Source organism: Lissotriton helveticus, chromosome 4_1 (assembly GCF_964261635.1).
Source record: "Lissotriton helveticus chromosome 4_1, aLisHel1.1, whole genome shotgun sequence".
NCBI classification, from domain to species: Eukaryota; Metazoa; Chordata; class Amphibia; order Caudata; family Salamandridae; genus Lissotriton; species Lissotriton helveticus.
This window is the reverse complement of record NC_136063.1, coordinates 99402740-99416484: the sequence shown is the minus strand read 5'-3', so window position 1 is coordinate 99416484 and position 13745 is coordinate 99402740. Positions and strand designations below refer to the sequence as shown.

The following is a 13745-nucleotide window of genomic DNA, read 5'->3' as shown; positions in this document are numbered from 1 at the left end:
ACGAATTCAATGTATCATCATCATATTATAGTCATATGATCCAATGAATATAAATATTTGCATGTCTTTTGAAGTTATACATTCAAAGCTGTCCCCGATGCATTTCGTGCTGAGATGCACTTCTTCAGGGGGAATCGAATATACCAAAGGTTAGACCCATTCCGCAAAGTAATCCGAGTGAATACCGAGCTCAAATTCGAGAACCCGGAAGACGAAATGCATCGGGGACAGCTTTGAATGTATAACTTCAAAAGACATGCAAATATTTATATTCATTGGATCATATGACTATAATATGATGATGATACATTGAATTCGTGATCAAATGACTACTATTTTTGCACAAGGATTGCTGAAATAAACTTATCACAAGTTTCCGTTCAACTTTGAGTCCAAAACTTTATTGATCTTACGCACCACGGTGCCCATCAGAGTGCCTAGAATTTGTCCTTACTGTCTGTAAGGCTCATCCTGTTTTCATATTCGTGCACCTTCTGGACCAGGAAGGTGATTTTCTAAGCACCTATAAACCAGACTACTGATCCCACTCAGTGTAAACACTAGCTTACCCTGGAGTGCAGCGGTTCTTCACATAGTATTCATTCCAAATTCTTCACATTTGCAAAACGTTGAAAAATTTGTGAAATTTGCATTTGGCTTCTTTATTGATGTACACTAGATTAATCTGTTGATATTTTATTTTACAAGCAGTTCGCGACACCCTGATTAGGCTTCGCAGAACCACAGCAGACCCCAGACCACAGGTTAAGAATAACTGGTATAAAGGATTGGTTAAACTTTTCCTTATCCCGAGATTAAAATATGTTCTTTAGATATCAAGGTCTCCTTTGTGACTTTATGGAAACTTTGGATGAAGCTGGGATTAATCGTTGTCAATCTAAATATAGCTTGTGGTTGGGGGGGCGGTGTTACCTCTGTGTATCAGGGACTGGGAAGCGCATATGGCACATGTATGATAGCAGAAAAGACTGTCTACTCCAATAGAGGCTGCCCAGGGAAGTGGGTTAAGATCTGGGGCAAAGGGAATGAGGTACGTGGTGGGTTGTGCATGCCCTGTTGCCCACCCCAGGAGGGTGTTAAGAAATGAACGGAGGGCTCGAAATTGAAAGAATCTTGCCATGAACTGCATAAATCAAAAGTATTGATGGCATAGAGATGATTCTCGGGGTGGCACCATGTTGTTGGGTTGGAATTTATTGAAAGAAATATATCCTTTTGACAAATGTAGACCTCCAATTCACAGACGCAGACCTCCAATTCACATCACTTCTGTGCCACATTGTCATTAAGACTTGATCCACCGCAATAGTTGATTGTGTTGTAACTAAAGGTTAATAAAAATATATTTAAAAAAAATATGGTCATTAAACTAAGTTGGAAGTGAACTGGTTATGCCAGTCTGGCTTGAGGAGTTCCCGGAATGTAAGACTCCTCCTGCCCATCCACAGCTAAGGAGCTATAGTTCTATGTGGAGGTAGTCTTTGTAAATATATCAATCATCGTAACGGCATATCATAACGGCACCGTCCTCACAGGAATACATGTTTTGTATGTTGATAGAGAAATCTCCTTATGAGCATAAGGCAGTTTCTTAAGTAGTTCAATGCTGCGTTCGTATTCTGCATTACTAAACTCTGAGGCTCATTGCAAGTTGCAGCTGGTCTTTTTAAACCATGAATTGTGCCCCAACTACATCCTCGGACCATATCTCAGGGCTGATAACTGCATAAGCCCTTCTAAAATATTAAACAAGGTGTAGTATGGATGCAGCAATGTTTTAATAAAGCTGTCCTAGTGAAGCTTTTTTTCCAATCTGTACACTAGAGTGGTTTTTATCCAGTGTGGATCATCTGATGCCTGTAAAGAAGTGAGGATTGACTGAATGTTTTCTCACACCAACTACACTGGTATGGTTTCTCCCCAGTATGGATTCTCTGATGCCTATAAAGACTTGAGCATCGACTAAAGCTTTTCGTGCACTCAGTACACTGGTATGGTTTCTCCCCAGTGTGGATTCTCTGATGGCGTACCAGATGATACCTTTGAGCAAAGGTTTTCTCACACTCTGAACACTGATAAGGCTTCTCCTTAATATGTATCATCTCACATGTGCTGAGTTCATTGTTTCCACTGAAGCTTTTTTGGCACTCTGTACATTGGTGCGGTTTTTCCTTGGTATGAATGTTCTGTAGTGGTTGGAGATGAGACAGTAGACTGAAGCTTTTGTCACACTCAGTACACTTGCGTGATTTCACCGGTGCATGAACTTTCCCATGACGTAATAAACCTGATTTATCAATGAAGCATCTGTCACACTCAGTACATTGATACGGTTTCTCCCCAGTATGGACTCTGAGATGCAGTACTAGAGATGACAGAAAAGAGCAGCTTTTCTTGCACTCTGGACACTGATATGGTTTTTCCCCAGTATGGATCCTCTGATGAGAGTATAGATTACCCCTCTGACTGAAGCTTTTTTCACACTCTGTACATTTGTATGGTTTTTCTCCAGTATGTATTCTACGATGTGTGTAAAGATTTGCACTCCTACTGAAGCTCTTGTCACACATTTTACATTGGTATGGTTTCTCCCCACTATGGATCCTTTGATGATATAACAAGGATTTTCGATAAGTGAAGGTTTTCTGGCACTCTGTGCAGTGGTATGGTTTTTCTCCAGTATGGACTGTTTGATGCTTCACCAAATCTGACTTTTCAGTGTAGCTTTTCCCACAGTCTGTGCACTGGTGCGGTTTTTCCTCAGTATGGATTCTCTGATGCTTCCCCAAATCTGACTTTTGAATGAAGCTTTTCCCACACTCCATACACCGGTACGGTTTTTCCCCAGTATGGATTCTTTGATGCTGCACCAGTCTTGACTTTTGAGTGAAGCTTTTTCCACAGACTGTACATTGGTGTGGTTTCTCTCCTGTATGGACTCTTTGATGATTTACTAAAGATGACTTGTTAGTGAAGCTTTTCCCACAGTCTGTACACTGGTATGGTTTCTCACCAGTGTGGATTCTTTGATGTTTCCCCAGATCTGACTTTTGAGTGAAGCTTTTCCCACAGTCCATACACCGGTACGGTTTTTCCCCAGTATGGATTCTTTGATGCTGCACAAGATTTGACTTTTGAGTGAAGCTTTTTTCACATTCTGTACATTGGTGCGGTTTCTCTCCTGTATGGACTCTTTGATGATTTACTAAAGATGACTTGCTAATAAAGTTTTTCCCACAGTCCGTACACTGGTATGGTTTCTCACCAGTGTGGATTCTTTGATGCTTCACCAGATCTGACTTTACAGTGAAGCTTTTCCCACATTCCATACACTGGTGTGGTTTCTCCCCAGTATGGATTCTTTGATGATTTAATAAAGATGACTGGTTAGTAAAGCTTTTCCCACAGTCCATACACTGGTATGGTTTTTCCCCAGTATGGATTCTTTGATGCTTCCCCAGATCTGACTTTTGAGTGAAGCTTTTCCCACAGTCCATACACTGGTACGGTTTTTCTCCAGTATGGATTCTTTGATGCTTCACCAGATCTGACTTTTCAGTGAAGCTTTTCCCACATTCCGTACATTGGTGCGGTTTCTCCCCTGTATGGATTCTTTGATGATTTAATAAAGAGGACTTGTTAGTAAAGTTTTTCCCACAGTCCATACACTGGTACGGTTTTTCCACAGTATGGATTCTTTGATGCTTCACCAGATCAGACTTTTGAGTGAAGCTTTTCCCACATACTGTACACTGGTGCGGTTTCTCCCATGTATGGATTTTTTGATGATTCAATAAAGATGACTTGGAAGTGATGTTTCTCTCACATTCTATACTCTGGTACATCCTCTTTGGGGCCTGAACCCTTTGCTGCTGGAATATATTTGAGGTTTGGGTGAAACTCTCCACGCAGTCCATATGTGTTTTCTCCCCAGTATAGATGTTTTGATATAGCAAAGCCATCAACAGTGATTGTTTTCCCTCACACTGGTACAAGTGATAAGAGGTAAATCTTGAATGTGTGAACTTATTGAAGCGGGGGCAAAGCTTAACTGGCACTCTGTGCGCTAGCATGCAATTGCCCCAGAAAAGAACTGATCTGTATACAGATGTGATCTTCAAGTGTTTCCTCACACTCCTTACTGTGGTACCATTCTTTTTTACCACAGTTGCTGTGGATGGTGTGCTGCTGCAGTGTTAGCGTATCATATCCTACAGTAAGTCTGTTCATCAGCAACCATTCAGGCTGTAAAAGAGAAGAACATCAATTGTAAATTGGTAGTTAAAAAGGGGTCTGGTGTTCACTTATGCACCAAAAATATTCAGGTCTTAAATTTCGTTAAAAGTATCCTTTGCAGATTTTGACACAAAAATACATTTGTTTCTAGCTCAAACAGATCAACAGTTACAAAACAAAATGCAGCAACACTTGCTGCAGTGCAGCAGAAGGCACTTCACAAAGATTGACTGTTTACCTTTCAGATACTTATTGTTGAATTAGGGTATTAAACCAGCACTAACAAGGTGAAACGTTTGTCCAAACAGTGTTGCATGTAAAAGTTATAAAATTATGAACTGATACTATTACTAAATGTGCTGCATTAACGCACATAATTTGCATTTTCTTGCCATATACTTTAATAAACCCTGCTCAATAATTTGGTTATCCTCTTCCGCATAACTCCAATGGCCCTGACTAAGTCATATATAAAAGATGCAAAGGTGGCTTTTCTAGAAAATGCAAGGTCATTGTTTCAGGTTATTTTTTCCAAGTTGTTTGTTGCCATTTTTATGTATATGAATGGGAGACAATGGTTGTGCTGGGTCAGGTGAGAACAGGACAGGGTAGTGAAGGGTTGAGAGTACCCTTTATATGAATGATGGGGCTGCGAGTCCTCGTGGCGTGCTTCACCTTTTATTTTTAAAATATTTCATTCATTGCAAAACACTGTCATCATAGATACATTAAAAGGCAGCACTATATTAACATGTACACCCCTCACTACCTATTCATGGGCCCATATTAATCACATCAGGATTAGCATGAAAAAACATTTAATAATCTATTTGATCAATTCTCAGGGGACTTACATATGCATGCTCACTTTACTTATTCACCCAATTAATTTTTATTTTGCTTTGTATCCCATCCTCCAAGCATACGTAGTTTACATTTACAAGCATAGTTACAGATACATACATAGTTTACATACACAAACATAGTTTATATTTACAAGCAGATTATGCTTTAAATTATGAAATTTGTGTTTGTAAAAATAATTTTAACATGTAATTTTATTGTTGTGCCATCAGCCACTTCCTCAATACCAGTCTTTACCCTCTGTGCAGTGTAAGGCTCTCTACATCTGCAATGGTGTGTGGGGTTCTTTCAAAGTAGGGTAATAGCTCTCTTACCTATTATGAAAGCCAAATCAATAATCTAAAATCCACTTTCCCCTTTTTAGGTCTCTGGAATAACCACAGAATACAAGCCTCTGTTTGTATAAGGGCAGTCCTATAGCATGAGTCTGAAGCCTGTTTGCATCACATAGCCACGTGGGCTTTCTTAAGCGGGGTCGGAGTTATCTTGTTCATTTTTTGCTGGGTAAGGTAGGCAATCTTTAACATGTTAAATTGTATAAATGAATTGTGAAATCTGGGATATTTTACGCGGGCAGGCAATGGTATATTTTGCCATTCCATGTCACTGAACGCACACTCTGTCTGTTTCCCATGTGCCCCAAACTTGGATGAGAGGAATGCTTGAATGTTTCAGAACTGCTTTATAGAACCAGATGACCAGAGGTCTGACATCCCTCATTGTTCTTACTGTTTGTAATCAAGCATGCTCCAGGATGATGTTCCATTGCCACTTAATTGCATTAGTTCTTCTCCCATAAAGTAGGAATTGGCCACAGGACAGCCCACTTAGCTCTAATAGATGGACATGTAACCGATTTTGTGCGAAGCCCACCATCTCCCATTGCATCAAGTCCTTTGCAGGAAAGATGCCAGCTTATGTATGGAACTGCTTAAGAGGACTCACGGCTGCATATAGCTTAACTGCACAGGTTTTGATCAGACTTTCCTTCAAACCACACAGCGTGGTGCACACTAGGACAGGAAGGCCTTTAGCAGGTAAGGCACCATCAGATTTGCTGAAAGTTACTATACCGTTTTTGCGCATGAGTTTAACCATATTCATCTCAGTGACTCTCTGCTAACCAGTAAGTCCCCTTTGGGCTGGGCTTCCAGATAAAAATCTTCAAAAACAGGGCCTTGCCCGCCCTTATCTTTTGGCAGTTTTAATGTTGCCAATACCACTCGTCTCCTGTTAAGTCCCATTTCAGATCACTCAGCATAAAGTTAAGTTCACAAACATTTTGTTTGAGGAGCAAGGAGGGAATAAACTGTACAGAAGACATGGCAGCATAATCATTTTGAATAGATAGAATTATATGGCCCAAAGTGTAAAAAGGGAGTATTCACAAGTTGCAACCCGAGATCTCGGTATGTGAGACACAGGTCCTAAATTCTCCCCTGAAAAATCACCTTTCAGCTGATATATTATGACACCCAATTATCAGGCAATAACTCCTACCTATTGAATCTCCTGTACCCCTAAAATAACTCTACACTTTGGTACTGTAAGGGATGTTGGGAATATGCAGAATTTACCCCAATTAATGCACATGCTTGATAGTTCTTTGAAGCAGCTGAGACTATTCGGAGAATTTGAGAGATCACACAACATCCCTAAACAAAGTAGCAGATCATTTCCATATAATGAGGTCGCATAATTAGCATCTCCCAGTTGAGTTGCCCGTTCATCCCCCAAAACCGCTGGTGGTTCAGTGGCTCAGTGGTTCAAGACTGGCACCTGGCCATGCCGACATATCGTTACAGACAGCAGATGCTTATTATTCGGATCTTAAGAATAACGCTACACAGGGAAAGGATCTTTTTGTATTCCTAACCCTTTATCTGATCCTCAACGCCCTGAGGAAGCCCCACGCTAGATAGCAATTGTAAGGGGATGAAACACATGTTGGCTGTAAAATATTTTTCCTTTGCCTCGAAGCACTATGAAATAAATTGGAATTTGTTCCAGAGAACAAGTGATTTGTCTTACTCGTTCTTGCACATCGACAACATCCTCTCACCACTTAATAGAATGCTGAAATGAATCGTCCAGATTTAACGCTGGCCTTTGGCCTGGCATGGAGGATCTTAATCCATTGGATCATTTGCCTATTACATATTTTGCCAGTACATATCGCACCAGTTACACATCAAAAGCTGTCTTCAAGTCCAAGGCCACACAGGCCATGCAGGGCCAAAGACAAGGAGCCTTCTCCATAATACCTTAGAGGCCTCTAATATTCACAGATGTGTTAAAAGGGATGAAGCCATTTTGGTTTGCATGTATTAAAAGTGTTCAAAAAGAGTAGTAGTCTGTGTGCTAAGATTTTACTGAGGATCCTGTATCAGTATTTGAAATATGTAATAGGTGATATGAAGCTAAATTAAGGGGATTACCTGGTTTAAAGGGACTAGTATTGCTTTGTTTGTGGTGCTCGGTACATACCCATAAAATGCAGTTTCCAATATTGTGACCAATTTGGATGGCAAAAGATCAACATACATAAGTCTTGCTTCGCCTAAGGTGGTTGTCATCCCTCGTGCACCTAGATAGTTATCACAGATTGCTGAACTACATCATGCACACCTAACGAGGATTGGCATCTTTGGGAGAGTAGCCCTTTTAGGATCATGAGGTTCAAATTGTGTGTCAGTATGAGTCTAGCCACCCAGGCTGGTGTCTCTGACATAGCTGTGTGTTCAGTAGAGCTTTTTGAGAATGGAGTCGGATATAAACCTGTGCTGTCTAGAACTCAACACTATTAATACTTACAAGTCCTACAATGTGACCAACCTACGACCACAGACTGAACTAATGAAGTGGTTTAATGGCACATCCTGATGAAAGATTGACAACCTCACACACCTGAGATCCAACTTATTTTGGGCTTTATAGAGCCAACTTGCAGCTGGCTAACAATTTAAAGTGCTGAATTAGCTACGTTTAGGTGGGGTTAGTACTTTAAATTTATCAAACACGTTAAGAAAGCTTATTAGTGTTAGTAAGTAGAGGTCACAGTAAAGTTAATCTAATCTGTAGGTTCTGAAAGAAAGTTAGGATGGGTGGGATATTGATCACAACTAGAAATATGACTGCAAATATCAATGGGAGCGGAAGCCACAGTCTAGCCCTCTGTAGAACTTACTTTGGTTGCTGAGTCCATCCCAATCGACCATCTACTGGAGTTAAGGTGCAAATAGAACATGAAGTTGGTTCTCAATCTGGTTTTCTTTATTAATTGTGTTCTCTGTTGAACCACACTGCGTGCTGTGGATTGTATTGTCAGTGTGGGTTTCATGTCTGTTTGCAGTTATAATTTGTGCCAATAGAGAGAAATTAAAGCAGAGAGAAAAAGTATCAATCCCACCAAATCAGGGGGTACTGTGGGATTTCAGGTGTGTATTAGAGACTTGATTACAGGCAGGTTATGGCCTTACTGTTTGGTAAACAGAGGCTGCCCTCCTTTACATCTACTGGTCTAAAAATGTATTAAATGTCTGCTGGTATCTAGTTTGCCCTATAGGCAAAATTCCAGGACGTTCCATTTGGCTTTTAACATTTTACGGTCATGAAAATAAGTACCTATTCTGATTGTGTGATTACAATTACACATACAAATGTTTTAATTAATGTGCTTTAGATACAAATGCCCGATAAAATGGATGGCACCTGCCTGTATTGTGACCTGTGTTCCCTCTAAGATCTACTCAAGCACACTCTCGTCATGACGCGCAAAGAGAGGCTGCCATTGAACATAAGAGGGCATCCCTAACACACAGGGCAAAGTGAGGGGGGGCCAACAAAGGCCTCAGGGTAAGTGCCTTGCTAAGGTGTTCATGAAGCTAGCACTCCAGGATGAGTTAGCACCAGTGAAGAGAAAGGCAGGGCTACAGCACTGGTTAACGTACAACACCTTCTTTTAGGGTGCAGTTCCTTCCTCCAATGTAAACAAATGCAGGCAAAGCACTTCTAATTTACTGTAAGTAGCATGCCTGCCAAGTATCACGCATCAGGAGTGACGCTCACGCATTTCAGTGTGGTGTTCCGCTACACTGCACTGAAATGCATTGTCATGCATTTGATGCCACTTGCCAGCGCGTGCCACCGGGGGCGCTTAGGCACCTGTGTGCCACCGGCGCTGCTGCTCCGAGGCTTGCACGTCTCGGAGCAGCAGAGCCGGCTCAGTAAGTTCCTAAATAGTTAACGATTGTCTGCTCTCAGCTCTGGAGTGGCTGAGAGTTGCAATGTAACAAATGTCTGCCCGGCCATGCTGCTGCATATTAATTCCTGCGGCGCCACGCGGCTTTGACACACTGCTGCCAATCAATTACCGATGGGGAGGCCTGCCCTCAGCAGTGGTTGCTACTGGTGCACACCACGAGGGCCCATAATATCACATCCGGAGGAAGAGTAAGTCAAGTGAGGCAGAAGCGGCGGGGATTCAATCTGAGTCCACGAGCCTCGGGTGCATTGCTGTCACTGTCTGCGGTGCACAGCACCGCAATAAAAACCCCAGCGTGCTGCATTCGCTTGCCAGACAGGCGGTGAGCAAAGACCGAGAGTGAATAATTTAATTTCACTCACCGATATGCATCCCGAGGTCGCAGGCAGCTTTGGATCATTACAGTCATCACCCTCGGCCTCCTCGCTCATTTGTGGGAAACCAGAGCCCCTTCACTTGTGGTTAGCAGCCCGAATTACAGCCACCAAGCAAGAACCAACAATTACCCAAACTAATAAGGAAACAATGTCAGAGAATACAATCAACTCTGCTCGTTTCCCGCAACCTGCCCCCCTCGCTTCCAAAGTAAGAGAATTTCCATCCCTCTTCCACTTTTACATAATCGGGCCCGAGTCCTCATCTTCTGTCCACAAATGCAAATAACTCCGAAATAATATACAGCGTGACTTCTCAATGTCCATCATCGCCGTTCATCCCCCGGATCCAGAGAAAGAAAGGCCGGCAACATCTGAGAGAGTTTTATTTATTTATTTTATTTATGTGCTTATATAGCGCAGGAATTCAACCCCCGAAGGGGTATCTCCGTGCTTATGTTCTTACCTAAAGCTATCTACAGAGAGAAAGGATCATCAGGCAGTAAATGGTATCTACGTGGTCAGGAACAGGTGGGTCTTTAAGCATTTCCTAAAGGCGGCTAAATTAGGATTTTGCCTAAGGGTAAGGGGCAGGGAGTTCCAGAGGGTGGGGCCTCGGTAGGAGAGGTCTCGGCCTCCCTGTCTTTCCTTCTTGATCCGTGGTACTTGGAGCAAGGATTGGGTCTGGGAGCGCAGAAAACGACCAGGCTCATAGGGTCTAAAGATTTCTGATAGATACTTAGGACCGGCGCCAGACAGGCATTTATGAATTATACCGCATATCTTGAACTTCACCCTCTGGCGAATGGGTAGCCAATGTAGTTTGTTCAATAAAGGGCGTGAGGGGGGATCTAGATGGAACATTCAAGATCAGTCTGGCCGCTGTATTTTGGGCTACCTGTAATCTGCCTAGTTGTTCCTCATTGGTTGAAATCAGTAGCCCATTACAGTAGTCCAGTCTACTGATTACCAATGCCTGGACTAAAGTTTTCCTGATGCAGTCCGCTAGATAGGGGAAGACCCTTCTCAAAAGTCCAATGACCCCAAAGCAGGATCCAGTCACCTGATTGACCTGATCTTTGAGTGTCAGGGACTGGTCAAGTCGAACTCCCAGGTTTTTTACTACCTCTTTGGGAGTGGGGGCAGGGCCTAGTTCGGGAGGCCACCACTCAGGAGACCATAGGAGCGGGGCCTCTCCAAAGAGCATGACATCCGTCTTACCCACGTTGCATTGTAGGCAATTAGAGGTCATCCAATGGGATATGGCTCTCATCCCAGCAGCAAAGGAATTTTTAACTGCTGGCGTCAGTGTCTGAAAGGGAAACAGCAGTTGAGTATCATCTGCGTATGATATTGGTGTGAACCCATATTCCCTCACAATTTCAGCCAAAGGGGCCACATACACATTGAACAATGTGGGGCTTAGGCATGAGCCCTGTGGAACCCCCTTGGTGAGCTCCCTAGAGATTGAAAGATGGGAGCCCAAGCGAACACTTTGTGAGTGGCCAGTGATGAAGCTTTCTAGCCATGCTAGCGCAGTACCGCCTATCCCTACCCTCTTCAGACGGCTGATAAGAATAGCATGCGATACCGTGTCGAAAGCAGCAGACAAATCCAACAGCACCAGAATCATGGATCCTCCTCTATCCTGTGACATCCGGATGGTATCAGTCACGGAGAGGAGGGCTGATTCGGTGCTGTGGTTAGGTCTGAACCCAGATTGAGAAGGGTCCAGACCGTCTGCTGCTTCGATGTATTTGGACAGGTGGTTATTAACATGTTTCTCAGTCATCTTACTCAGATGGGGTAAGAGGGAGATCGGGCGGAGGTTGTTCAGATCTGACCACGGCAGCGCAGCATTTTTACGAATAGGGTTCACAATCGCCTTTTTCCAGACACTGGGCACTTGTCCTTCCTTAAGGGAGAGATTGATTAATGTACAGAAGCTTTGAGAAAGCAGGCTCCCTAGAGAAACTATCATCTTCGCGGGCAGGAGATCATTTGGAGATCCTGATTTGATATTACTATACAGAGCAGTGATCTCAGGCATGCTGACTTCCGGAATGATTGTGAATCCACTGCCTTCACGCTCTAGTTTCATAGGGGGAGAGGAGTCAACATTGTTTGTACAATTTGAGGTTTGTATTATTTTCTGATAGATAGATTCAATTTTATTTTCGAAGAATGCGGAGATATCATTGCATAAAGTTTGTGTGAACTCATCAGGGCTTTCGCAGGCCACAGGTTTTACAAATGATTGGAGGATTTTGTAAAGCTCTCTAGGTGAGTTCCCTGCGTCTGTAAGTTGTAAGGCAAGGCTATTTTTCCCAGCCAGTTTTATGTTTTTGTGGTATTTAGCTAAGGCTTCCACATACAACTTTTTGCTACTGGGTGTATGTGTCTTTCTCCAAACTTTCTCCAATTTTCTGCATCTCTGTTTCTTTTTCCTCAATTCTTCTGAATACCAAATTTCCTGCTTATCTTTGAAATACTGTTTGTACAGTTTCAAAGGAGCAAGCGAATCTACTGCCTCTAAGAGAGCTTTATTAAACTTTGTAAGGCCACTTTCGACATTGTCATTCCCAGAGATGGATGGTTCTTTCCAGGCCTTCTGAAGTCCTTCTAAAGTTATGTTACGCCATTTCCTTCGCCATATGGCAGGGAGTGGCTTTCGATGTGGCATGTGAAGGCCTAGTACGGTGAATTCTACCACATAGTGGTCGGACCAGGTAACTGGGGTTGGCGGGTGACATTTTATTTTAGGACAGTTTGTTAGAATGAGATCTAGAGTATGTCCACCTAAATGCGTTGGGCCACTGTTTTGTATTTTCAGTCCCAATAATAATAGATCAGAAAGCAGAGAGATTGTATCAGGGTGATTGGGTAGGTCAGTGTGAATGTTAAAATCTCCAAGGAGGATAAAATCCTCCTTGGCTTTAAAATGAGGTGCTAAAAGCTCCATAAGTGTGAGCGAAAAACCTGAACAAGGTCCAGGTGGTCGGTAGACCAATGCTCCCTTCCAATGTATTTTGGAGGAGGAGCAGATCTTAAAAATCATAATCTCCATTTGAGCACAACATCTTTGCTCAAGCAGAGAGACTTTCAGGCCATCTTTATAGTTTAAGTCTGGAAACCCCGAGGCGGCAGAGACACAGTCCGTCCCAGGAGGCCCTGGAGGGTGCGGGTGGCAGTGAAACAGCACCATGACAGAGTCGGACGACCCTAGGGAGAAGTTTAGAGAGGACACTGGGATTGTAAGCGAGTGACTGCCAGCCAGGTACACTACACTGGCCTAAAATCATGTGCCAAGGACGCACAGAAAGTGCCATTAGCAGTTTGAACGCCACTTTCCACAGAGGTAAGCCAGAAATCTGACTGCAATAAGATTTACTATTCTCTTACAAAGTTTTTGGTTATGTCCTTAGTAAACTAAAACTTTTAGTGACTTTCTGTACAACTTACTGGTGACTTTGATTAAACAGTGGCCTACGGAGTGCTGCGTGATGATTCACGGCTTATTAGGCCTGTGCAATGAATATTCATGCAACTGGTTTTGTCATGTCGTCACTCTTCACTACCACCATTGTGTGAATTTTACATGACAACATCATACTTTGCCTTTTCCATTGTCCTCATGCATGACACTTACGTTGGTGTGCTGTGATGTTGAGTTTCTGTTGGTGGGCTCGGCGAAGGATGTTTTATATAACTGTAACCGCCCCCTTCAACCCATCTGGACATAATCAGCAGGTCAGACGGGTCTGAACTTCACCGTTACCAGTGAAGCCCTCCAGTCATGTACGTTTGCCACAGTCTGGAGAAGAGGCCCTGTTTGCATCCCTCACCTGTGCCATGGGAGAGAGACACTACTACAGAAAGGCTGTCTGTCAGTAGACAGCGCCATCACCATTAAGCAGCACTGCATGACCTTCCGGGAGCAGAGCTAGCCTGAGAGAAGCAGAGAGTTGTACTGTGTAAGCCACTGC

General features: G+C 42.9%; 1 protein-coding gene across 1 annotated transcript; it reads right to left on the bottom strand.

Annotated features, from left to right (window-relative positions):
* Positions 1–443: 443 nt before the first annotated feature.
* On the bottom strand, positions 444–4261 carry LOC144828396 (uncharacterized). The gene has a single exon (XM_078686511.1). The coding sequence runs from the start codon at positions 4092–4094 to the stop codon at positions 1854–1856; it is 2241 nt and encodes a 746-aa protein (XP_078542637.1). The 5' UTR covers positions 4095–4261; the 3' UTR covers positions 444–1853.
* Between the last annotated feature and the right edge of the window lie 9484 nt (positions 4262–13745).

What these genes read in the sequence shown, in the direction of transcription:
- LOC144828396 (XM_078686511.1), bottom strand. Translation starts at nt 4,094, where the DNA reads ATGCTAGCGCACAGAGTGCCAGTTAAGCTTTGCCCCCGCTTCAATAAG.